We start from the raw sequence: 26,484 nt of genomic DNA on the forward strand, positions 1-26,484 counted from the left end.
TATGATTTCTTAGAAGCTGTATTGCCAAAGAGGCAAACAAGCATGGATAGGGCTTTCCTGCTGTCCTAGCTCCTGCTACAAAAGCATGTTATGATAAGTGTGTTATCTCCCCAGTCTCTCTGCTGGGAGGTGATTTATTTGAGAGCACAGTCGGAAGGTTTATTGTGAAAATGGGATTTCTTTGGTACTGCACCTGGTTTTGATCCTTGCAGAGTTTTGTCACTCTCCATTCTTGACACAGTGCCAGCACAGTTCAGGTTTGGTACACTGGAGAGGAAGGCACACCCCTCCGGGAACTAAGCTGGCTGACTTAGTGGTAGTCTTTCCAATAGCAGAGAACAAGATGAATCAGCAGGTTTTTGTGGGGTTTTCAATACAGCCCAGCTACTTTAATGTAAACTGCTCCCTGTTTTAAAGTTCTATGGCATCATTACTGTGCTGTTACTTCTCTCCTATGGTGGGGCTAATGTCTTCTGAAAAGATACTTTCTTGTTACCATTTTGAAAATTCATTTTTGTAGTACACCAATTGATGTTAGCCTTCTCTGGTGCCCAGGATGTGGTTCTCTCTGTAACATTTTGGATAAAGGAGGAGAAAATATTGCAGGGGCATAGCAGGAGCTTAGGTATGTTTCCCAGCTAACTAGATAGAACATTCTCAATGATATGCACAGCTTAACAGGTATTCAGATGAATGCTGGGAATGATGGTAGTTGTGAAAGCCGTGCTGGGGGATGATAGTGACAGCCCACTTGAAGCTGATTGGATAGAAAGTGATCACTAGTCAAATAAGAAGCAGACAGGTCAGTGGTTCATGCTCTAATGCAGTGCATTTGTGAAGCCAGTGGAGACAGGCGGTTTCTCTACTTCTGTTTACTGCAGGATGTTGGGTTTGCTGTTGAGCTTGCTTTTCCTTGATTTCATTATGTGTTCATGATACTGCTACCCCAAACAACACTATCTTCTTTAACACAAGATCAGGAAGAGGCATGAAGTCAAGAAGGGGTAAAAAGGTGCAATATAACCAAATAACCACTGTGTTCTGTAGAATAATAACTGTGTCCATAGGTCCAAATGCAGCAGGGAGTTACAAGGTTTGGAAAGAGGTTCAGAGGGTCAAGAGAATCTTGGGAGCCATAGCTCTTGAGATGAGCTTGACATCAGCCAGGGACCAGCAGGCGGTGACCTTTAGACATCTGCAGAGTGAAAGGCCTGGGGGTTGTGTAGTGGGTGTTCTGGGAGAGTGGTCAGTGAGAATACCGGAAAGTATCTGAAACTCAAGCCTGCTGTGCCATTGGACAGCAGCCAGGCCTTGAGTGTGATTTAATGTCTTCAGAGGGCCAGCCGTCTGTGCCAGCGCAAGGGCCGGGTGTTTGCAAGAGGGCTGGCCTCCCTCAGTGGATGAGCTGGTGATTTTCTCTTCCTGCTCTGTCCCTGTGAAGGCCACTCTCAGCTGTATTTTAGGTTTAAGTTCATGCATGTTTTGAAGTTTGTTGTTTCTATTCATAGACTCAGGCAGTACTTTTTTTTTAAGTGAAAGGGAGTCTCCAAGGACCTGGAGTCTCACTTCCCAGTTCCTTGATACGATGTGCTGATATCATGCTGTTTAATGAGCAGTGATTGGCAGAGAGAGCTGGTGATTTACATTTGCTTTGTTGTGAACGCTGTTTAATAAACTGCACCGAGTTATTTCTGGCACAGTTAGAACAGTCATGGAGCCCATTTTTCAGGATGAAAAGCATTTAATGAAAAGAAATAGGAATTATGGAGCTAAGTTTCAGTCTTCACTAAGATTCTGTCCGTGTTGTTCCATGTTGCTCTGTGCTGTAAACACAAGGAAGTGAAATTAGAGGCTTGGTATGGAAAAAAGATTTGAGAGGCGTCAAGAACGGCGTTGTGGAAAAATAGAAAGATGACTAGTGTGTGTGTGGACATACTTACATGTATATACAATAAGTATACACACACATACATATACATATATTTGATACAACATTCCAAGGGCTAGAGCGATGACCCCAGTGAATGAAGTGTTCACTAACAGCGTAGTGTTTGTGCTGCTTCTGATTGTTGACATTTGGCCTGCGGGATGAAAAAGATGATATTTCAGTTCTTCTTTGGGTTAGTGTAGGATTTTATGATAGCATATGTGTATATGTATATAGCTCCATAAATAGAATTTATTTTAAATTAGTTGTGCCATGATTACATCCCATATAGTTAATTATATTTCTGGTATTGTATATTAATATATGGCGAGGTAATAAAATGTAATATAGCTATCTTAACTATGTTATTTATTCTCACATGCCCAAACTGTATAGCTATATTTCTGACTTTGCCTCCATCTCTGTAGAAATTTTATCTGGACTCAGAAAGATTGAGATAACCATAGCCGTGTATGAATACTGTGAGGGAGCGTTTGAGATTTGTTGCTTGACTGACAGTTGTGCCCAGACTTTGGGGCTCAGTTCTAAGGGAGAACTCTCTTGGCACTTGACTTGCAGGTACGATGAGGTACCTTAGGGAGTCCCCTCACTCCGCTAGACCAGTTTGCTCATGCCTAGGCTAGGGTACTGCTTCAAGCTCCAGCATGCTCCAGCACTGCTTAGAGGTTTTGTGGGAAGCTGTGTTGCTGGGCCCCACCCTCAGAGCTGTTGACTGGAGGATTTGAACTGGAACAGGTTTTCTGGTGAACTTGAGGCAGCTCGCACTAAGCTTGCACTCTGAGAAGCATTGGACTGAATGAAGCAGTTGGCTCAAACAGTACTGGGTGTAGGGACCCTTTGAGGACTTGGTTAAATCTGACTCTGACTCAGCCTGGTTCTCAGCGTGAGAATTGGCATTTTAAAAAAATGTCTTCCAGGTGATATCAATGCCCTTGGGCCCATTGACCAGCCCCTTATTAGGAATGATAAGGCCTGAGAAATTGAAATATACAGATATTTGAGCTCAGATGTCCTGAAAGAAGTTTTATTTTGGTAAAACGGTACAAGGAAAAAAATTTTTAAATTGACTTTGACTTCTCAAAGAGGATTTTTTTTAGAGTAAAATCTGGTTTCTTACATGTATCCCATTATCATTTGGAACATTCTGTGATTCCTCAACAGTTCTGGAGATAAGAACACTTTTGCTCAGTCAGTAAGATTTTTCTCCTTCAGGAAATGCCGCCTTGATTCAGTCTGCTACCATGCTTTCAGTTAGAAAACCTTCCCATTCTTTTATTTGGTTAAGCTCTGCTGCTTGCTTTCAAATTGGGCTATTTCCCATAAATGGTTCCAACAAAGAATTTGAGGGTGTAATACCATTGTGTCCACTCAAGCACTTTCTGGTTGTGCCACTAGAGTCGTATCCAAGGAATTATATAATAAATAGGGCAATATTAATATTTTTTAAAAAGTAACAGAGATTTATGTCCTTTGCCTGCAGCAATTCAGAATTGCATTAAGAAAATGAATTGTCTTTTTATGAGAAAATTCTGGTTTCCTCATTAACAACAAAGTAAATACTTTATTGTTTTCTCCCGTTGACTCATAAGAAAACTGTTTTTGCTGTGATTGGCTTCAAGTTTGCTCTCTGATTGATTTTCGTCTCCCCAGATTCCATTGCCTCGCTGGTGTAGGTTTTCTTCTATGAAAGAAATAGTCTCACAGGATCATCAGTAGTTCCTTTACCACTAGGAGATGAAGATCTCAAACCAGAAAAGCCGAGTATTAATAGTGCTTTTATCTTCGAAGTGTTGTTCTTTCATACACAGGGAAGAAAGCCTGCACACGCCTGCCTGTATGCCTGTCACTGTACATGTCGCTCAGCCAGGTGGTACAGTTGCACTGCAGGGAAACTGTCTCCAGGAGGGAAAAAAGTAACTCACCGTCTCACGGTTCCCAAGTGGTCAGATTGGTATTTGAACATAGGTAGGGAAGCTTGTCTCCAAAGCTCTCAGCTTCTTTTTATGCTCAGAGTTGTCCTAATTGACACGATGTCTTCTTTGGAATAGTGTACTTAGACCATGGACATCAGACCCAACGAGAGGAGGCTTTAAATGGGAAAGGGAAGAAAGAAATTCCCTGGTCACTCACACCTCTTTAGTTCCTGATCCAGCAGCCACCAAGAACTCTGTGAACCTGTGCTACATAATTCTAGTCAAGAGGAGAGCCCAGTTGGTGGTAACGTCCCGGAATTTATATTGTAGACTTGCAAAGAACGCTGTCCTGGTTCATAAGACATCATTTCTGGGCCTCAGACCTGCCCTTCAGTTCATGTTGAGGTGTTAGAGCTGAGACTCTACAGTCTTTTTTTTTTCTTCTTCTTTACTGGCCCTGTCCCAAATGCTAATGGGGGAGGGTTATGGGAATGTTAAGACCCAGCAGTCCATAGGGTCAGGGAGCCCTGTCTGTCTTGGTATTGTGCAACAAACGTGCTGACTCACAGTAGTTCAGCTTTCTGGTAGACAAGAGTGATTTTGCTGATGCTGAGAATCTGGTTTCTCATTCCCTGTTGCATCATTGTGAGGGATGCTGCCATCATTCTGTTTCCTACAACTTACTGTTCCTAGTTGTCCTGTGTTGAAAACAGGTACATGGTGTGCTCAGGCTGCTATGCTGGTGGATGATTTGGGGTATTTCAGCCCATGTGGTTGATGAATTTTAATATAGAATATTAATAGCCCTGTCAAAGAATTGTTGACATTATTTTGTAATATTCTGTGGAAGCACTGGGTTTTCTTTCTTCCTTTTTGGGGGGGGTGTGGTTTTTCAAGACAGGATTTCTGTGTGTAGCTTTGGAGCCTGTCCTGGAACTCACTCTGTAGTCCAGGCTGGCCTCGAACTCACAGAGATCCACCTGCCCCTGACTCCTGAGTGCTGGGATTAAAGGCGTGCGCCACCACCTCGCTGCATTGTGTTTTCTGTAAGCCACCATACAAACAAGGTCATTATAAGTTAAAACTGCATACAACCATACATCTTCAATGACAGCTCAATAGGAAAACAAGAATAATTCATTGATGTGCATATTTGTGACTGTTAGACACCAGAAAAAAAATCGCGTACAAAAAATTGAGTGTGTTGCCAACTCAGGAGTCAAAAGTGTTGGAGAGCTTGGTGCTTGAAAGAGAGGGGTGGATCTGTCACTTTCTAGTTCAGCTTACTGATTCTTTGGGACATTTTCTCCATTCATAAAACAACTAGCAGAAATTTGGGGACATTTGGAGAGTCGATTGAAATAAAGCATGAAAACACTTGGTGACTGTGGTAGAATTAAAGGATCAGAACATTATAAAGTGATCTTGGGCTCCCTGCATCTCACTTTTCATTTAAAGGCCAATTTTGAAATTTCAAGGTAAGTGTATCAGTTGCAGGCTTAGTAAGATAACCTGTCCACAGGTTGGAGGTCAAAGTCCTGCTTCCCACAGCCCCACTTTTGTTAGCTGGTCAGCTGAGGAAGATGAGAGACTGGAGATGTCTAGACCCAATTACAGTCTGAGTTCTGGCTGGGGCACTATCCAGAGAAAGGCATCTCTAAAAGTGCAGAGGCTCTGAGTTACGGAGGATTCAGAAGCTCTGGCAACAATCCAGGACTGTGGAGGTAGAGATAGATTTGTCAGAGACTTAGTCCATGGGGTAAAAAGGCAAAGCTGACACTGACAGATGCTGCACAGATGTAACTGTGTCATTTCACAAGTGGTCTCCGTAGCCTCATCCTCTCACACAAGGACAATCAGTTCGAAAATGAATCCTTACTCATACAGGTGTGCCAGTCTCCAATGGTGCATTGACAGTTACAGTGAATTCATAAGCACGGTCATGCTTGGCAAATATCAGCTGGCTCACAGCAGTAGAATCTTGCATTTTCCTGATTATGAAGGTATTTTTCTATATAAATATATACAAGACATTTTTTCTTCTTGAAACATGATTGTATAGGATCCACAGGGAGAGCTAAAAGGTTTCTAAAGTGAAACAAATGAATACCTGTCACCCAGTGTAGTCACCTTTTGTTTTGTGTCATTGACCTGCACAGCTAAGATCTGATTTTGCTTGATTCCCATACCCAACGCAGGACTTGTGTATCTGCTACAAATATCACAATACTTTTCTTGCTTTGTGTGTGTGTAAAACGTAGGGGTATAGATCTTATTCAGATAAAGGCAATTGTTTTTGAATTTCACAAACTTTAAAGATTCTGTCTTTGATAGTTGAAATGAACTCATGATGAAATAATGCAAAATCTTTAGTATCCTGTAAATGTGTAGCTACAAGGGACATATTTGACATTTCTTATGTCAACTTGGGATTTGCAAAGATTTTTGTTCCTAGCTGATGACATTTGGTGGCCTTTTTGTCACTGATAAGGCCTTTCAGTGAGCTGCGTGTGGAATGGTTAACAGATCCTTTTATTATTGCTGCTTAGACAATCTTCATTAATCTTCTGGAGAACTTGAAAAAAACGCTGACCGTTAACACAAACAGTCTTTGTCAATGGTTACGTGCTACAAGGACTAGCCATTGCCTAGTGGTTTCTTCCATTTCCTTAAAGAATAGAACAAGGCTGTGTTTCAAAAATGAAATCATTAGAGTATTTTTTTAAAAGTTAGAAACTAAAAAGATACATGGAAAACGTCTAGGCATTAGACGTTTTATTTCTTTATTTCTTGTAAGGAGAAGAATGTATTGTTAGATGTTTGAGGGGCATATGGGCTGTGTGCGCCTCTAGAAGCCAGCAAAAGGGGAGTGAATTCATACTTCAGTAAGGACAAATGATGCAGGAAGATGTAGGATTAAGGCATGATGAAGAATTAATATAGGACCCCAAGGGGAAGACATCAGTGTGTGTGTGTGTGTGTGTGTGTGTGCGCGTGTGTGTGGGTGTGGGTGTGTGTGTGTGGGTGTGGGTGTGAACATGTATGTATGCATGCACACAGATGCCACAATTGCATGTGGAGGTCAGAGGACACCTTGCTGGACTCGGTTGTCTCTTTCCATCATGTGGGTCTTTAGGACAGGACATGGGTTGACAGCCATGGCAGTAGGCACATTTACTTCCTTTCTCACCAAGGAAAAGCAAGCAAACAACAAACCCCCCCTTTACTTTTAAATAATTTCAGATTTAAAAAAATTGAAAAGTACAGCAGAGAGGTTTCCTGACCCTTCATAGGAAGTTTCTGAATGATTTCTCAAAGGAAAATCTGCTTTGGAAGAAAGAGGTTGTGTTCCGTGATATTATGAGCTCATTAACTCTCTGCTCACTCATAAGCCTGTACCAACCCTGTGTTTTTCCTGTGACAGAATGAGGACCAGTGCAGACTAGAATGCTGACAAGTGGCCATGTGCTTCCTTTCATAAAAAAAATATGGTAAGAATGTGAATATATTGAATAGTTAGCCAAACATTGAGGTTCTGGTGTGAAGTCTGTATGTATTATCTATGTGTTCACCAGAATTTGCCATGTATATCTTATCTTTCCACTTTATGAATATAGTAATCAAGGTTTAGAAACACTAAATAGCTTCTCAGCATGCCAAGCCCAGAGTAGGTGCAGCTGTTTATATCAGATTATAGCAGGAATGTCTAAGTTTTGCATCAGCTCTGTAGCTGCAAAACCTCAGATACACATTTTAACTTCATTAACTTATATGTTGTATTTCTGTAAAATAGGATTGATAGTTACTTCAAAGAATTGCTGGGTTTGTTTTAAAAGAATAAAACATAATGTGGTGCTTATTAGCCCATGGTAACTGTATAACACAGTTTTTAAAAGTATTAGCACATGGTAACTGTCTATATTGATTAGTCCTCTTCCTCCATATGACTTTCCAGTAATTATTTTTCTTCTTGAAAAATAACAAGATTGTAGCACACGCACTCGCACACCTACTGACTCAGTCACCTGCACACAGTTGTCTAAACTTGGACCTCCAGATTGCTTTGCAAAATGCTATTCTCATTAGCTTTAAAATCCTAATAATTAATGGAATGTTAGCCAGTCTATATGCACATTTTGGGATGAGTACTCTTTACTTGTACATAGTTGGATTTCTGTCTAGCATGGTCTGGGGTGGGATATATGTTCTTTTTCATAATTGGATTTGGTTATTTCATATATTACTGAGGGATTGTGATTTATTCCTACTTTCAAATATATTTGCTATTTTGGATTCACCATTAATTCGACAACCTAAAGGACTTGAAAAGGCATTTGGACGTCACATTTCCCCTTTATTGCCATGTCTCTCTGCTCGTTCCATCACCCGACTCATGTCCCAAAGCCTGTTTGCTGTCATCTTGTCTCTTGAGCCCTTGGGTATTGGTTTTGCTTTTGTTTGGTCTTTGGGAAGAGAGGACTGGAATTGGTGTGTTGTACAGAGAATAAAGGCAGAAGGCCTGCCAGGCACTTGTTCCTCAAAGTTAGAAACAGAATGCTCCTTCCAATGCTGTTCTTTCTATATTGAAATCTTCATCCAGAAGATCATACATTCATACCCGTTTGCAGTATTAGTGTGCAGATTGATTTTCGTCAACTTAAGGTAAACCATGACACAGCTGGGAAGCAGGAAATCTTAACTGAGACAATCCCTTAATATGGTTGGCCTGTAGGCAAGTCTTTAGGGATTTACTTGATTAATGATTGATGTGGGAGGGCCTGGCTCCCTGTGGAGAGTGTCACTCATGGGGTATATAGGAAGTAGGCTAATCAAGCCACGAGAAGCAATCCCACTGAGCAGGGTTCTTCCACAGCCCCTGCATCAGTTCCTGTCTCCAGGTTCCTGAGTTGACTTCCCTCAGTGATGGAGTGGGACCTGAGAATTGTAAGCTGAAGTAGACCCTTTAATCCCCAAGGCTCTTTTCATCACAGAAACCATAACTAAGACCATTAGTATAGCCAGATCTCACAAACACGTACATACTTAGTCACAACGATAGCATTTGATAAAACAGCATACAATGTCACATCAGGATAGCAAATACTAGTACAATTTAATGGTTTCATTGAGAATTCTCCAGTGTGTGTGTGTGTGTGTGTGTGTGTGTGTGTGTGTGTGCGCGCGTGCGAGAGAGAGAGAGAGAGAGAGAGAGAGAGAGAGAGAGAGAGAGAAAGAGAGAGGGAGGGAGAGATCCATTCAATTTTACCAACATGTAGATAGTTCCACATCTACTATCACAGTTTCCGGTTATGCAACCCACTGAAAATAATTAAGTGTTTAAAGTAATTAGAGCAATGTCATAAATCCTGTGTGTCTTTCAATCATAAATATCTTTTCATGCAGTGATCACTTTTTTTTCTTGTTTTTCCTTAGCTCCTTGTGCTCGTGTCTTCATTTAAGAACTTCTTTTTAAATTTTTTATTCTTTTTTATTTAAATTAGAAACAAGCTTGCTTCACATGCCAATCCAATTCCCTCTCCCTCCCCTCCTCCCCTCCTCCTACTACCTTGCTCCCCTTCAACCCGCTCCAATCCCCTACCCAATCCCCACTCCACTCTTCAGGGAGGGTGAGGCCCTTCATGGGGGATCTCCAAAGTCAGCATCCAGATGGACTTTGGGAGCCCTTTCCATGTGGAGGGATGCTATCTCAGCCTGGACACATGGGGGAGGGCCTAGGCCCTGCCCTGGATGATATGACCGACTATTGTCAAGGCCTCCTCACTGACACCCATGTTCAGGGGGTCTGGATTAGTCCCATGCTGTCCTCTCAGCTATCAGTCTGGGGCTCTCATGAGCTCCCCCTTGTTCAGGTCAGCTGTTTCTGTGAGTTTTACCCGCCCAGTCTTGACCCCTTTGCTCATCATTCCTCCCTCTCTGCAACTGATTTCCACGAGTTTATTTCAGTGTTTAGCTGTGGGTGTCTGCCTCTGCTTCCTTCAGCCACTGGATGAAGGCTCTAGGATGCACACAAGGAAGTCGTCAGTCACATTATCAGGGAAGAGCATTTAAGGTAGCCTCTCCACTATTGGTTAGATTGCCAGTTGGTGTCATCCTTGTAGATATCTGGACATCTCACTAGTGCCAGATCTCTCTTCAAACCTATAATGGCTCCTTCTATTGTGGTATCTCTCATCCTGCTCTCCTCTATTCTTCCCCTGACTCAACCCTTCTGCTCTTCCCTCCTCTTCCCTCCCTCTCTTTCTCCCAGCTTTCCCCCCAACCCCCGCCACGTGCTCCCAATCCCCTCAGGAGATTCTGTCCTGTTCCCCTTCTCTGGAGTACCATGCATATCTCTCTTAGGGGCTGGGATCACTTTCATGTTTTATGTATTCTCTTCACCAAGGTGCTGCTCATGCTTCCTTTACTAGTGTTCTGGGATGATTAATTCATTCTTAAAATGCAAATACATTTTCAAATGCATTGAAAAATATTTTCCCAGCTCTTTAGCCAAGACCAGTATTTTTCAAAGCTTACATCCTTATTCTATTTACTTTCAGCTATAGTGCATGGAAGTATTTTATAGATGTTTGGTCTTTTGAAGGTGTTGTTTCAGCTGTTGATAAAAGAAGTTAGGTGAGCACTTCCTGGTGGAGGTACTAATCAGGGCTTGGGAGCATGGGCTCCTTCCACTGCTGTGGTACCCATTGCCATCCAAGTGTCCCCCCCTCCCCCTCCCTCTCTGCTTCCCTCCCTCCCTGCCTCCCTGCCTCCCTGCCTCCCTCCCTCCCTCCCTCCCTCCCTCCCTGCCTCCCTGCCTCCCTGCCTCCCTCCCTCCCTCCCTCCCTCCCTTCCTTCCTCTCCATTTCCTTCTCCTTCCATCCCAGCCACCACTGTGAAAGTGTCTGCGCACTGCACTTACTTTTCTTTGGTCTATCATTAGAAACAACATTTTTTCCTCTAATGGACTATGGCAGAAAGTAATAAAATTGTGTAGCTGTGACGTGGGCTTTATTTGAGATTTAATATGTTCTCTGAAAAAAATACTGGAGATGATTCACAAATTCTTCAGAGAATAAACACAAATGAAATTTCTATATCATCCTGTCACCAGGGATACCTATGAGGAATAAAGTTAACTGCTCTTCTTCCTTGTGTTGAGGATTTGGGATTAGCTTTTCTTGCAATGTTCTGTCTTGAAATTTAAGTATTTGCTTTTCTCTACTCGTCAAGTTGTTGATAAGAAACAAACAAATTTAGGAATTGCATGAGCCTATCCAAATGCTTTTTGAGGGAAATGTTGATGTCACAGGGACTTTGAGAATTGGGAAATGGCTTCTAGTACCGGAGTATGGGATGACCTAAAAATGATGTGATTTCAATGGAATTAAAAACATGCAGCCCTTTGGACATGGTCACACATCCATTTATCTATCAAATACTCACTGAATGCTGACAGAATTCCCTTCATATAAATAAGACCATCCTATGGCACAGTAACTTCTTGAAAAAAATTCATGTGGTTTGATTGACTGTGTATGTCTACTCTCACCATGGGCCATTTACATTTTAAATGGCTTCACACTTTCCAGTGAGTTAAATTCTCTTAACTAATCTTTCATTCCTCTAATATACTTCCCCTGGATACTTAGAATTTGGGGTTTACTCTGGCTAGGGTTGATGTGGCCAGCTAGTTATTACATTGACCTGGGAAAGGAATCCCATCCCATGCTTGAGATATACAAAGAGGAGGTAAGTGATCATGCCTTGTATTTACCTGGCAGTTTGTTTGTTACAGAGATGGTAGGCGCAGAATCCCAAGGGAGTTTAAAGAGTGAGTCAGAAGTTGTAGAGGTAGGGGAAATGAAGAGGGGAAGGAGAAATCCAGTGAGGAAGAGTGGAAGCCATCACAGGAGAGTGAGGTCCAGCTTTTACATGTTAGGTTGGCCCTTTTAGCCCATTTTTTTCCCTACAGCATGGACGTCTTTTCACATCTTCTAGGCTTTGTGAGAGTGGCCAGCAAGTGGAAAACTTGGTTGGAGAAATAAGTTCTGGAATCAGCTGTAGTCACTGCCCATTAAGTGATGTGCCCTTTCCAATTGGAGCTTCAGATGTTGCTATGTGGTTACTGAGAAGACCTAGAATTATTAGGAAAGGAGAAAGGCATTACTAAGGTGTCTCAGAAAGGTTCACACTGGAAGGAACCAAGAGTGCAAGGTTCTGGAGTAGTCCAGTTTCTCAGAGGCTTATAGATTAAGAAAAGGTAGGAATTCGCTTCCACTTGGTTCCAAGAGACCCTAGTGTAACAATCATGATAGTGCACATTTTGTGTGCATCTCTCCTGGCTCGGGCTTACAACATGTAGTATTCTTGTTTTCCATTTTGGGTGAACTAGGTTCCAGTTCAACAGTTTCTCATACTGCTCTCCCTTCTGTGTCTACTGTTCTTTAATCTTGTAGAGTTATGCTAAATAAGCCTCATCTAAGGTTCACTGCTGCTCTGTTTTATGCATTTATTGGTTGTTGCCCTTGGCAACTTTTGAATTATCTTAGTAATACTCACATATGATATTAAATTGTGGCAGACACTCAGAATCACCACTGAAGTATTGTAGAAACTTTTTTCTTGAATAGTTAGTCTAAAACATCTTGAAGGTGTAAAGACTTTTTGCTCCATGCAGTTTCTCTAGACATGTCACCATCCTGCCTGGGCCCTGTGCACTACACATCTCTCTCCGAGCCTCATGTGTACGTCAGATGTGGGAGAAGAGGCTCTTCCATCCCATTCATGTTGGCATAGGCATCAGCTTAGGATAAAAACAGTCAGGCTCATGCCTTTAAACACTTCAGTTTTTAACTTGTCTGGGATGGTGGGCCATTTAACATTCCTCAATGAATCCTAGGAGAAAGAAGTGGGGTAGAGGGTGGGGATGGTGACCCACAAAGCAGAAATTACAAAACTGAAAGAGATTGGGGTTCAGTACTGCATACATTGATTATGCAAGCAAAATGACTATCACCAGAGTGGCGAAAAGCACGTGTGAACTCAGATGCACAGTAGCACATTCAATCCTGACATGACTGCACCTGTTTGTAAGAAGAATGTAAATTATGCCATGTATGTATAGATCTCACTTGTACACTTGTGATTCCATCCAGTGCTGCTGTTTTCCGTTTCTTTCTTATGGTGTAAGGAATCTCACTAGAGTTTAGATGTTCTTCTGTTTTGTTGGTTTTTTGTTTGTTTATTTTGTTTTGAGAAAGGGTCTCTCTACATAACTCTTGCTTTCCTAAAACTCACTACATAGACCAGGTTGGCCTTATGTTTGCGGAGATCTTCCTGCCTCCCAAGTACTGGGATTAAAGGCATGTGCCTCCATACTCAGCCAAGGCATTTAAATATTCTTAGAGAATTTCTCTTTTTAATGTGACTGCTGGGGACCTCAAGTAAGGTTTGCCTTGTAATTTACCCATGCGAATATTGCTATAAAACTCTGCAAGAATCTAACTAGGATAACCCTGCAAGCATCTAACTAGGATAACCTAGTCACGTATAAATGATGCTACTAAGAGCAGTTATAAAAAGTATGATTTCTGAATTATTTTCCTCTCTCTCTTTTTTTAAACCTTTAGGTTCATAGCCAAACCATGTGCCATAGCCCTCAACATCCAGGCCAGTGGACCACAAATTGCCCAGCCAAACGCCATTCTGGAAAAGGTCTTCACTGCTATAACAAAGGTAGGATCCACCACCATACAACCTGCAGCTAGTCCATCCCTTCTCTCCTGGGTTCTGACAATTAACCTTTCCTCCTATCGGACAGTGGGTGCTAAGAGAGAAGGTAGGTGCTGTGATCGGACACAAACTGTAAACAGTAGATAAAGGACATTTGTGGCCTCTTGGTTGACTCTAGCTGATTTTACAAGCTTTCTGTGCAAAGGTCTTTAGATAGCGGGTTAGTCCAATCCAGTGCCTTTTTCAGTCTCAGGTGACATGAAGCGTGCAGATAAGAGCTGGAAGGGAGTGATCAGGCAGAGCTTACAGTGTGGCCTATACATGTGTGAGAAACGGGACCTCTTGGATTATAGCGAGTGCCACCCATGCATTGTGGGCGTTGCGATAGACAGACGTGAACAGCTGTGAAGACTTGCTGTGGGAAGGAATGAAGAAGGAACTTGGTCCGCAGAGGTGGGATAGAAGAGATAGGTGACAGCGCAGAACAAATGAAGGGGTTAAAATGCTCAGTATCGAGGGAATTAAACCTAAGTCTAAGAGCGAGGTGAAGAGAACAGAGAGGGAGGGAGAGGCAAGGGATCGGCACATATTTAAGCACGAAGAAGAGGAAGAGAAACATGAGAGACACTCAAACTGAAGGCTTCTCAAAAAGAAACAAGCTAACATGGAGTCCTTCATCTCAGTTCCTAAGGTCCCTACTTATCTCCCCTCACCCTTGGCCAGATAAGAAAGTGTAAGACAGGACGGATGTGGTATTCTGTGTGTGTCTATATCAAATGGTTCCTTTGACCCCTTTCAGTTTTCTGGAAGAATGAGACAGGTGTATAATGTGTGATTTGGCAGTGTTAAGTAAGTGCTGTTCCTTTTTGGTCTGTGGTGGTAGCCATTAGTACTCAGTCTCATGTCTTGCCGCTGTTAATTTAAATATCCAAATACTTTGGTTTGTCTTGCCGCCTTCATTCCTGCCAAAAGTCTACAGGAGTTTTCTCCGTCCTGAAAAATGTGAGGAAAGATTAGGTATTCTTTTAAACATATCTGTAAGGAGTAGGAAAAGAATGACTGGAATTTTAGGGAAAGCTCTTTTGGTAGTTTAGAGGGGTGACATTAGACTGCTAAGTTCAGCCTTGTGGGACACATACCCTGTTTTAGAGGAAGTAAATATTTACAAAAGAACCTCACATTCCCATGTAGTTTACCTTACTAAAGTGAAATATCTCTCATTAGTCTCTTTTTTTTTTCTTACAACACTGAAGATCAAATCCAGGGCATTATAAATGTGAGAGCTCCATCCCCAGCCCTGTTAAGCTGTGTTTGGTTTGTTCTGTAATGTCTGCATGTTGGGGGGTGTTGGTGGCACAAGTTCAGAACCTCAGAAATGCCTGGGGATACTGTGTGTCATAATACATACAAACATGCTGGCTGCCATATTCCCCTTTGCTCCAGCTATGCTGGGACAAAGTTCAGACCGGCCTCTCTCCTATCTACAAGGCCATTGCCCCAATCCATGATGGATAGGTGACCCCCAAGGGCATCACAGCCCCTGCTACAAGATTGCAAGTAGGTCAGAGGCTCACCTTAGCTGAGTCACCCATGAAGCACAGAGGTGGCTGCCCCACCCCATAGCAAGAAACCTCAGAGAGAAACAAATCCTATCTCACATGATGTCCTTGCTTGTTTCCAAAGCCTTCCGGGGGAAACCTAAGGCAGTAGCTATAAGTAGATATGGACAGAGGAGAGGACTTAGGAGGATCCTGGGAGACAGGAGATGGGAAAGAGGCAATGAATGCCCATTTGGGAGTAAGCCTCTATATGAGGCCAGACTCTTTTGTGTCCGTAGCATGCTCCTTTGCCCCGTTAGGTTTCACTTGCGAGAACACATTATATTACAGTACATTAAAGAGAGATGTAGAATTTTAAGATATAAGCCTTACAACACTAAACTCCCTTCTGAATGTGGCCCCTGCTCTATGGGACTGCACTGGTCATCTTCTATGACTCTTACCTCTGATGTCACCAGATGGATGGTATGAGTCATTATATTCTTCTTCAGTTTCTTCTCTTAGGGTAATGTCTGTCTTTTTTTTCTGGCCCTCATTTCCCTTCCCTACAGGGAAAACTATCTCATTCTAAACACTATAAAGAACCTGTCACCATTAGTAAATATTTAGGATCCTTGGTATATGCCTGTTTCCTTACTAGAGTTTGGCCATCAGCAAGTTTCTTAACTTTTGGGAGGCCTCAGAAATCTTCACATAACATACTCACAGGCCTTCATGGGGGTAGACTAAAACAACACACACACACACACACACACACACACACACACACACACAGCATTTAGTAAATGGTGCGGCATCTGTTTCAGCCAGTGTTTCCGCATTTTCCCTGCCTCGCTCATGTGAGGGGTAAAGTGCTTCTGCTGTGCTGTGTTTTGAGAGCTTCTGATTCTGGAGTTTGGGGGTGGAGCCAAAGAACCACAGTTACTGATTGCTGAAACCTTTTAAATACACTGAATGACTATTTCTTGCAGATGAATATTTTGGAGTGCCTATCTTTTGACTGGTTTCATCCAGTTATTTGACTACATTTTTAATATGGGGGGATTTTCTTGTCATACCTATGAAACCAGCTACCTCACTTTCCTAATAACATTGGTTTTCAAGCAATGAGGGTAAAAATATATAGCACTTATGAAGCAGTGTTCCATAGTGCTGAATTACCTTTTCCTGGGGAGACACAAAAACACCCTATAGACATCAGATGGACACCAGTATCCAACAGAAGTACAATTTCACCAAAACTCGGTTGGGTGAGACCAGTGGTTTTATGGGACATCCTACAGAGAGCACAGAATAGGTGTTCCTCATGAGTGTGTGTGTGACACACCAACAGCTGTAGTCACCACAAAGTCCCACCAGATCCCAGTAGCAGCTGCCTGTAAACTTCTTAATGGAGTCCCAGTTTCAATTAACCTTTTACTTCCTATTTACTCGAGCACTTGCAAGATCCCTTGCAGATGGAGAGGGGATGATGGCTGTAATCTCAAGTGAGGATATCCTGATCCACCTTCTCCACTCGTTACAAAGTGCTTGCTGTTCTTCTTGAGGACCAGAGTTCGGTTCCCAGGACTCCTGTCAAGTGGCTCACAAACATCTAGAACTCCAGTTCTAGGGGATTCCAGCATCCTCTGCTCTCTGTAGGCATCTTCAGGCACTTGTTTAAGTACATGAAAACAAGCACTCTCACACACACATATACAATAAAAATTCTTACATAAAATTGTAGCTGTATTCTCTATAATTTGTCCTCATTTTCTTCTTTCTTAAGGAGATCGTTGTCATTAATTTTAGCTAACCTGAAGATTATACAAGATTACTGGGAAAGTTTGTGAGTTTTGAATATATTTAAACTGTAAAACCAAGAGAAGAAGAAATGTGAGGGATGGTGTCAGAACATAATGTTAAGAGTGTATGTTCTTACAGTATAAAAAGGATAACTAACTCCAGTTAGCAGGAAAAGATGGTGGGACGTTTACTGGTTGCACAATCACTTAATAGTTGGGAGGCAGCTGATCAGCAATGCTGGCAAATCCAGTAGCTGTAGAGGGATATTAACAGTACAGAAACAAACTCTAAGAAAGATAATATTGTTGACAAGTGTTGGGTGGGGAGGACAAGGAAAGGAGAGGGAGGAAATAATGGTAATTTTACTTGTTGCTCATGTGAATTTGAGCTAACAAGTAGATAAGAGAAAAAGTCATTAAAATTAGAAAGGAAGAAGCAAAATTTTCCATTTAAATATTCATTCATTCAAAAAGTGTTTATAAATCTTTACAATATAGGTATCAGTGAAAGAGCTACTAAAGATTTTATACGTCTATGGAGCTTGTATTCTGGTAATAGAGTACTATGGTATACCTTTAAAATTGAGACAATTAAGACCACACAAAAACAAAAAGAATTACAAGGCAAGATTACCAGAAATGAGTAGCTTTTTATATGCAAATGCTCAAACAGTTAAAAGATTATAAGAAAGGATGTCATTTATTTAAAATAAAACTCAAGAAGAATAGTATCACAGAAGTATACGTTACAACCGTGTATAAGAAGTACTTGAAGAAAACATTCAAGTTCTCTTGGAGGGCATCAAAGACAAGTCGAACAAAGATGTTAATTAAGTTAAGAAATTGGTGCTTTTTGTTTTTTGTTTTTGAGACAGAGATTTTCGTGTAACTTTGGATCCTGTCCTGGAACTCACTCTGTCGACCAGGCTAGCCTCAAACTCACAGAGATCTGCTTGCTTCCATCTCCTATGTGCTGGGATTAAAGGCGTGTGCCACCACCACCCGGTGAAATAGGTGTGATCTTATTACAAATACCAAAATGTTTATATGGTCTTGTCTCAATTTTAGATATGAAGAACCTGATATTTGTCAGATGAGTTCTTGTCACGTAGAAATATAGATACCTCTGAGTAAAGTTCAGCACAAATTGCTGAGACGTGGATAATAGACCAGTGAAAAAGCAGGATGCGGTTTCAGTTGGGAAAGGGGAAGAGTGCTGTCAGGATACTGGGTAACCGTGTAGAGGGTTAGAATCCTGCTTCCTGCAGAATCTCAGTCTGCATTCAGAATGCACCCTGAAACTATTAAAAGGTATTTTGAATCAAAATTTCTAGTAGTGATTACAGAGAAGATTGTTGATTTCAAATGTATTTTTCGTCAATAGCTGCATAGCTTAAAAATACTTTAAAAATACTTTTAAAACAAATGATATACTGTCAAAAACCCTTTACAACAGAGAAAAATGTTTAATCACTCTAACAAATGGAGAAGTCCTATGAATAAATTCAGGAAATGTTAATAAGTTGAAGGGGGGTAAAGCTAGGCAGTACTCAGCTTATTCTTCACCTGAAAGCAAAGTCTGAGTGGTCTAAACATAAAAACAAGCTATTTCTCTCATGACAAAGGGAAAATCAAAACTACGTCGAGAATCTGGTTTTCATTTATGAGACCGGAAAAAATGAAGATGCAAGGAGCTTTTGGACAAGACTGCTCTTTCTTTTGAGCATTTAAACGAATAAAGTTAGTAGATCTTCAATGTAAAAAATTATAAGAGCACAGAACCCTTGGACCTACAATTTTTAGTTGCAGGAATGAGTTCCACCGTTTCCTGCAGCACTTGAAGCTTATTGTATGTCACAGCAACATTTAGATGCTCGAGTGTTACCAAAGTCCCCCTTAGCAGGGTTGACTAGGAAGTTGGAGTTTGGCCTTACACTTGGGTGTTCTCTGAACTGATTTGGAACACATCCAAGATACATTGTAAAGAGGAAAAACCCAAGTCCAGAGCAAAGTCCACTGTCTGTAATAATTTGTGTGATTGGGTGGGGTATATGAATATGTATTATATGTATTCAGTTTTGTTTATGTAAAATAACCCTGGCCCCCCCAAAAAAAGGTTGGCTGTGGTGTCCTGCCAAAGGAAGAAAGGAACTGAGGTAACAGGGACAGTGCTAGAACCAGATGGTTTTTAATTTGTGATTTGTGAACCTTACTTTCTTCTCCCACTACTAGTAAACTCGGAAATAAAAAAATGATTTTTTTGTTGTCTCTAAGACTGCATCTCCTTTCTGAGTGGTTCTTACCTGTTTGTGGTCACTGCTGGAGACAGTATCATTTTCTTCAGTGGTGTAGCCATTGGGGGACTAGTTAGGAACAAGAAATTCAGAGGCAAAGTTAGGAAGACAGTAGAGGGTAGTGGGGGTAAATATAGTCACAATATATTATATATTATATATGTATAATAAGAAAGATATTCATTTTTATAAGTTAGACTGTAACCACTATAGGCAGTGGCTCCCCCTGCCTCTCTCTTATTTCAGTGAAGAAAGACATAAAAGGAGACTGTGGATTCTCTTATTACCACCGAAAGGAACTCGGGCACATGCCCTGTTTGCAAGTTGCATTTGTAGGGACAAGATCAGAACACTTTGTAACTGAATGCCCTTTGCTGTGCTTGGGGGAGGAGTTGTCTGTCTGTCTTAGTTGATTCAGGCCACCATGGTAGAATGCTGTAGGTCAGGGACTTAAGCAACAGACATTTAGCTTTTACATTTGTAAAGTTTTGTACAGTCTGGAAGTGTGAGATCTGGGTGTCCATAGTGCCCATTTCTTGGGGTGTGGGAGGAGAGGGAAGGGAGGGGGAGAAAGAAGAGGGTGGGAGGAGGGAGTGGTGGCTATAGCAGTCAAACCTCACAGTGAGAGCTCCACCCCTGAGACCTAGTCTCTCACCAGAGGCTTCACCTCCTCACTCAAATCAGAGTGTTTTTTTTTTCTTAATACTTCCTTTATTGGTCTCCTTTCTAAATGTGATATTGAGGCTACACTTATTCTTACTTGATTATATACCTCTAGATATTATCGCATAAGATTTACATATGACTGAAAACATGAGAAGTTTTCATTTTGTAATGAGATTGTGTGACCTGGCTTAATTTTATCCTTTATATATCAGACAATTTGCTGACATATTTTCTGTCATCATATTTCACTGTTGTCAAATAATACTCCATTTTGCACATAAACACAATTTAATTATCAATTTATCTGCTAATGTATATGTCAGCGGTCTTCATATCCTTTTTTTTAAGTTTTATTTTTAAATTTAAATTAGAAACAAGGTTGCTTCACATGTCAATCCCAGGTCCCTCTCCCTTTCCCTTCCCTCCTCCCACGCCCTCCTACCAACCCCCCCAATACTCCCTCATTTCCCTATAGTCTGTCATTTCATCCACGGCAGGACCTACACCCTCCCCCAAGAGTCCAGGGTGAGAATGCATCTCTCATTATGGGATGGGCACCCAAAGTCCATTTGTATGCCAGGGATAAATACTGATCTACTACCCAAGCCCCATAGATTGCCTAGGCTTCCTCACTGTTACTCACATTCAGGGGGTCTTGATCAGTCCCATGGTGGATTCCCAGCCATCAGTCTGGGATTCAAAAGCTCCCCCACCCTTGTCAGGTCAGCTGTTTCTGGGGGTTTAACCAGCCCAGTCTTAAGCCCTTTGCTCACCAGTCCTCCCTCTCTCTGTCTCTGGGTTCCTTAAGTTCAGCTCAGTGTTTAGCTGTGGGAGTCTGCCTCTGATTCCATCAAATGAGAGTTTTTAACAGATGAATTGTCAGGGACGCAGAACGGTTGAGCTGCTGAAATGCTTTCAGGTCCTATATATACATTCTGTTACGGCCCGCCAGCGTGTCTTCTCTTTCCTTTGTTATTTCCTCTGATCGTCAGGACAAAAGTAAACAATAAATAATGGAATGAGGCTCTCTTGGCCGGTTTCGTTTATAGTAGGTCCCCTCTTGTGACTGTTGAAGAGAGGAGAGAGAGAAAGAAGACAGCTCACAGGAGCTCAGTTTAGCATGTGTTTTCACAGCCCTTGTCACAGTTACCTGGGAGTTGATAAACCACCCTCGTTTGTACAGATAAAGAGACCAAGGCTCAGAAAGGCCAGTGGGGTGAGGAAGTGGGCCTGTGCCTGTCACCACACAGAGTCCCCTAGGTAATATGTGTGTCAGTAAGACTAGGTGTGTGGTGTGGATAAAAGGGATGGCAAAGGAAGAAAAGGTGAGGGGTGTGAAGATTAGGGAAAGAGAGGAATTAAATACGTGTGGTTCTGGAAACCACACCTTCGCTGATACATCTTAGGATTCTCTGTGCTTTTTGTTCTTTCTACATTATCTGTTTAGAAGACACGTGAATGTACTTTTTTTTGTCTCCAAGAAGGTGAACTATTTGTTGATGTCTGTAAATTCTTCCCTTGAAGGCTGATGGAACTGGCTCAGCCAGCTGACTGGTTCATCCTCTCCTGGTCACTTCATAAGCAGTATTTCCTGATAAGAAAATACGCAAGATTTTGTCTTGTTTCATAATGAGTAATCTAGGTATTATCTTAGTTCATGCCTAGAATGAATGGTCTAGAATATCAGTCATAAATTTTGAAATGTAGGCAGTAGAAAATAGAGGGGGAAATCCAGGCGTATGTAACATACAACTTGTAAATGGTGTAAGTAAAAAACAGATGAGAATGGTTTTCCTGGTGCCTTGTTTCATAGCATCCTGATGAGAAGCGATTGGAAGGGCTCTCCAAGCAGCTGGACTGGGATGTTAGGAGCATTCAACGCTGGTTTCGACAGAGACGCAACCAGGAAAAACCCAGCACCCTGACCAGGTTCTGCGAGAGCATGTAAGTTCATTTCTTCATAAGCCTCAGTCTTCATGCCAACCCATTCGTGAAGAACAACAGATGTTGGCAGGCTCCCTCAGCCTTCATAAAGAGTAACACCTGGTGGAAAAATGGATCAGGAAAATCTGGGGGAGCAGAAGTTTGTAAGGATTTGGTATTTCCAGTGTGGATCCAGTAAATGAACTTTACTTCCTGATGCAGTCCTTCAAGGAAATCGATTTGAAGGCCTGCCATGGTGTTTTGAACCAGTCATCTCTGAAATTGAAAGGCATTACTCCCACATTTTGAATTGAGTAGACAGAATTTTATCAATGTATATTTTCCATTAATAAAAACAGATTTTCAGATGTGTAAATCAAGGGAAAATAACAAAGTCCTACATTCCTAGAGATGTAAGAAATAACTCTATTAATGTATACATTTTAATGAGGCATGGCTTGACGGTAGGGAATATAATGAAAGTGTCTTTTGCTTGCAGAATATGAATTTTATGGCATGTAAACTATGTGCTAATAAAGATGTTAGAAATAACAAAAGAAGGGCTGGGAAGAAGGCTCGATGGGTAATCTGAGTTCAGGTTCTAGCATTCATGGAAAAGATGGGTATGACAGCATCTATGTGCAATCCTAGCACAGGGGAGGCAGATCCCAGAGCCTGTAGGCCAGCCAACCTAGATGAATGGACGAATGAGTTCCAGGATGAATGAATGACCTTGTTTCAAAAAATACATAACTTGTGCAAGCATGTGAAGAGAATAAATGTGATCATCAAAAGGGTAGGATATTTATAAAATCTCAGGAAAAAAACAATAGCCAAGTAGACATAATCTGTGAACTGCTCCTCATATATAAATTTAGTAGCTGTTCTTAGCAGGATGATACATCTAGGCTGTGATCAGCAGCTGGAATTGCCCCTTGACTTGGTCTTTTGTCCCATCTCCAAAGAGCCTGGGCTCCATCATTGACTGTGAGTCTGAGTAGAAGCCAGGTTGAACTGCAGCATGTGCTCAGGTTACCTGGCTTGCACTCCCTGGTCCAACTAACTTCTTTGGTAACACAGTGTGGCCTCTTCTATAACTGATCTTATTATAGTTTTCTTTTTAAACACAAATGGTGTGTCGGCAACAGTAACCCAGGAGTCTTGTTGAGGCGTAGTCTGTTTCCCTACATGTGGATAGGGAGCTGAGGTTCTGATCTGTAACAGGTCTGTAGCTGCTGTTGATACCACTGGCTCGGGCACCACATTCTACATAGCAGTCACCACTGGATCCCTGTCTGTGTCTTTCCTTAGATTCACTGAGTCTTGACCTGTGTACTCCAGTGAATTTTCATGTTGCGTTTAGTTAGAAATACTTCTAAATGAGTCCTAGAGGTATACAGGCACAGTGGAGAGAGAGGACAACATGTAAAGCACATGGTAACTTAGTTGGATCCTCATCAGACAGATAAGACTTGAGTATGCATGTATTGGTTCATGGTCCACATTAAACAGTAGTCAGATATGTGTGTTAAATGATTGATGTGAATAGTCAGGGACTAAAGATCCAAACAAAGAGATCAGTTGTTGGAGGCATGTGGCCTTTCCTGGGATGACCACTGGGTCAGTGTTGTCTGGTCCATGTGTATAACCCAGTGATAATAAACTCTTACTGGACACTGTTGTTCACTTCTAGGTTGGCAATAGTTTCTCTCTCGCCAAGAACTCTTGTTCACCTTCTTCCTGTGGATTCTAATGCATTTCTTCTCCAGACCTAATCTCCAACTTCTTTCTTTTCTTACTCTACCTTATTCTCTCCAGAAATCATTTCCTCTCAACATCTGCTTCCTAAGCCATGTGTTCCCAGTACAGATAATTCTACCGAGGTATCACTCTGTTCTCCACTGCATCTTGTTTTGATACTATGATAATTCCCAAAACATCGTTCTAAAATATTCCCTCCACACAGCCTGTCGCTTTCAAACTTTGGTGATTTTCCTACAACTGAAGGATCAGTGTTAGGTCTCTTATCCTGGTAACCAGATTCTGGCCTTAGCCTGTTGGAGGTCAGTCCAAATGACCCCTTTCATCTGTAGGGCTGGGCTTTCATTTCATTCATGTCCCTAATGCAATACTCCTAGCCTTAGATACTTGCTACTTCTGGTTGCTGTTCTGTCCCCTACCATTTCCTCAAATCCTGTGCACAGACCCAACAAAATACGGCCTGACTCATTGGTCTGGAATGAGCACAGTTTCCTTCAAATTCTTGAGCACTTCATGCAATTTTTGATGTTTAAAACTGAGATCCCCTCCTGCTTTGTGTGATGATTTAGATGTTCTTAATCTGTTGAATCATAACTGACAGTTAAAAAGCACAAGGACCACACACATTCTTCTTAGCCTTTCCCATAACACAAAGACTCTACCAAATACTAACTGATGACAGTTTTAAAATGGCATTGTTTCGGAAGGAGTCACTGAGCTCACTTAACCATGTGGTCCCACAGCAGAAAAATGCTTGCTACATACTAGCCTACTGTCTTTAGGCAAATTTTCCAACTCTGGAAAACTGGATGGAAATTTCCAAGACAGATATTCTAAGAGCTGGGTTCATGCTGCAAGCTTACAGATCCAATTATTCAGGAATTGGTGTGAGAGGGTTCTGTGAAATATAGTGAGATCCCTATCTCAAACCAAACATACCAAAAAATGGTGAAGGAGAATGTGGAGAGAATACTGTGAGGGTTAAAATGGAATTACATTGATCTTGTATACACGAGTTTTTTTTTTAACCTGTAAAATGATGATCTAGAATAGCTATCAACCAGGGAAGCTGTACTGATTGTTTCATTTCAACACAACACAACCTATGGTCACCTGGGAAGAGGGAATGTCAAGGAATTGCTTCAATCAGGGTGACCTGTGGGCATGTCTGTGGGACATTTTATATGGTTAATGGTTGATGTGGGAAGGTCCAGCCCACTGTGGGTAGTGCTGTCACTGGACAGATAGTCCTCTGACTTGTGTTTGAAAGTAGGCTGAGCCTTCCAAGGAGAGCAAATCAGTAAGCAGAATTCCTTCATTGTCTGTGCGTTGGATAGTTTTATGTCAACTTGACACAAGCTAAAGTCATCTGAGATGAGGGAACCTCAGTTGAGAAAATGTCTCCATAATATCTGGCTGTGAGAATGATGATTGCCTTAAATGCCATCCTAGAGCCTTCATGCAGTAGCTGACGGAAGCAGAAGCAGAGATCCATAGCAGAGATCCACTGAGCCAAACTCCTGGAATCCAGTTGTAGAGAGGGAGGAGTGATGAACAAAGTAGTTAAGACCATGCTGGGGAAACCCACAGAAACAGCTGACCTGAGAAAGTGGGAACTCATGGACCTCAGTCAGACAGCTGGGGAACCAACATAGGACCGAACCAGGTCCCCTGAATGTGGGTGTCAGTTAGGAGGAACTGGGAAGTCTATGGGGCATCTGGCAGTGGAACCAGAATGTGTCTCTAGTATATGAATGGACTTCGGGAGCCCATTCCCCATGGAGGGATATTCTCTTAGCCTAGATACACGGGGAAGGGTCTAGACCCTACCCCAAATGACTTGACAGATTTTGATGATCCCTCATGGAAGGCCTCACCCTCACAGGGGAGTGGATGGCGGATAGGAAAAGGGGTTGGTGGGGGGCATGGTAGGGAGAGGGAACTGGGATTGATATGTGAAATAAGATTATTTCTAATTTAAATAAAATTTATTTAAAAATATCTGGCTGTAGGCAAGCCTATAGGCATTTTCTAATTAGTGATTGGTGGGGGATGGTCCAGCCCACTGTAGGTGGTGCAATCCCTGGGCTGATGGTCCTGGGTTCCATAAGAAGGCAGACTAAGCAAACCATGAGAAGCAAGCCAGTAGGCAGTACTCTTCCTGTATGAGCTCCTACCTCTCGGTTCCTGCCCTGTTGGAGCTCCTGTCTTGACTTTCTTTGATGATGAACTGTAATGTGGAAGTGTAAGCCAAATAAACCCTTTCCTCTCCAAGTTGCTTTGGTCATGGTGTTTCATCGCAACAACAGTAACCCTAACAAAGACAGCCTTTAAATTAGTTCCTGCCTCCAGGGTTCTGCCTTGATTTTCCTCAATGATGAATTGTGATTGGAAATGATAAGTCAAATAATCCAGTTCCTATACAAGTTACTTTTAGTCAGTATTTTATCTCAGCAACAGAAAGCAAACTAGAACAGATTGGTATTGTGAACATGGGGTATTGCTGTAAAAGACTTGCCCATGTTGTTGGGAGGAAGCTTAGTGGGCTATTCTCTTGGAGCTTGGAAGTTAATGCCAAGAGAAATTCAGAATATGATGATCTGACTTGCTAACAGTCAGAGGGGAGTTTGAGAGTCAGTCCCTGAAAAGACTCTATCATGCTGTTTGTGGAATATGTTTAAATTAATAATCTGTTTTTTGCCGGGTGGTGGTGGCACACGTCTTTAATCCCAGTACTTGGGAGGCAGAGGCAGGTGGCTCTCTGTGAGTTCAAGACCAAGCAAGCCTGGTCTACCGAGTGAGTTCCAGGACAGCCTCCAAAACAATACAGAGAAACCCTGTCTCGAAAAACCAAAAATAAATAAATAATAATAATGATCTGGTTTTTGGTCAGCTAAGACTGAA

The 26,484-nt window shown here is 41.8% G+C and overlaps 1 protein-coding gene across 2 annotated transcripts in view; it reads left to right on the plus strand.

Annotated features, from left to right (window-relative positions):
- The window catches only part of Cers6 (ceramide synthase 6), a 251,537-nt gene that overhangs the window by 53,279 nt on the left and 171,774 nt on the right, over nucleotides 1-26,484 (plus strand). For both annotated transcript variants that reach the window (XM_040745501.1, XM_040745502.1), the window contains exons 2-3: nucleotides 13,491-13,596; nucleotides 21,710-21,840. In XM_040745501.1, the coding sequence (XP_040601435.1) occupies nucleotides 13,491-13,596; nucleotides 21,710-21,840 (237 nt within the window). The remainder of the gene's footprint in view (nucleotides 1-13,490; nucleotides 13,597-21,709; nucleotides 21,841-26,484) is intronic.

This window comes from Mesocricetus auratus, unplaced genomic scaffold, assembly GCF_017639785.1.
Source record: "Mesocricetus auratus isolate SY011 unplaced genomic scaffold, BCM_Maur_2.0 Super-Scaffold_100004, whole genome shotgun sequence".
Classification (NCBI taxonomy): domain Eukaryota; kingdom Metazoa; phylum Chordata; class Mammalia; order Rodentia; family Cricetidae; genus Mesocricetus; species Mesocricetus auratus.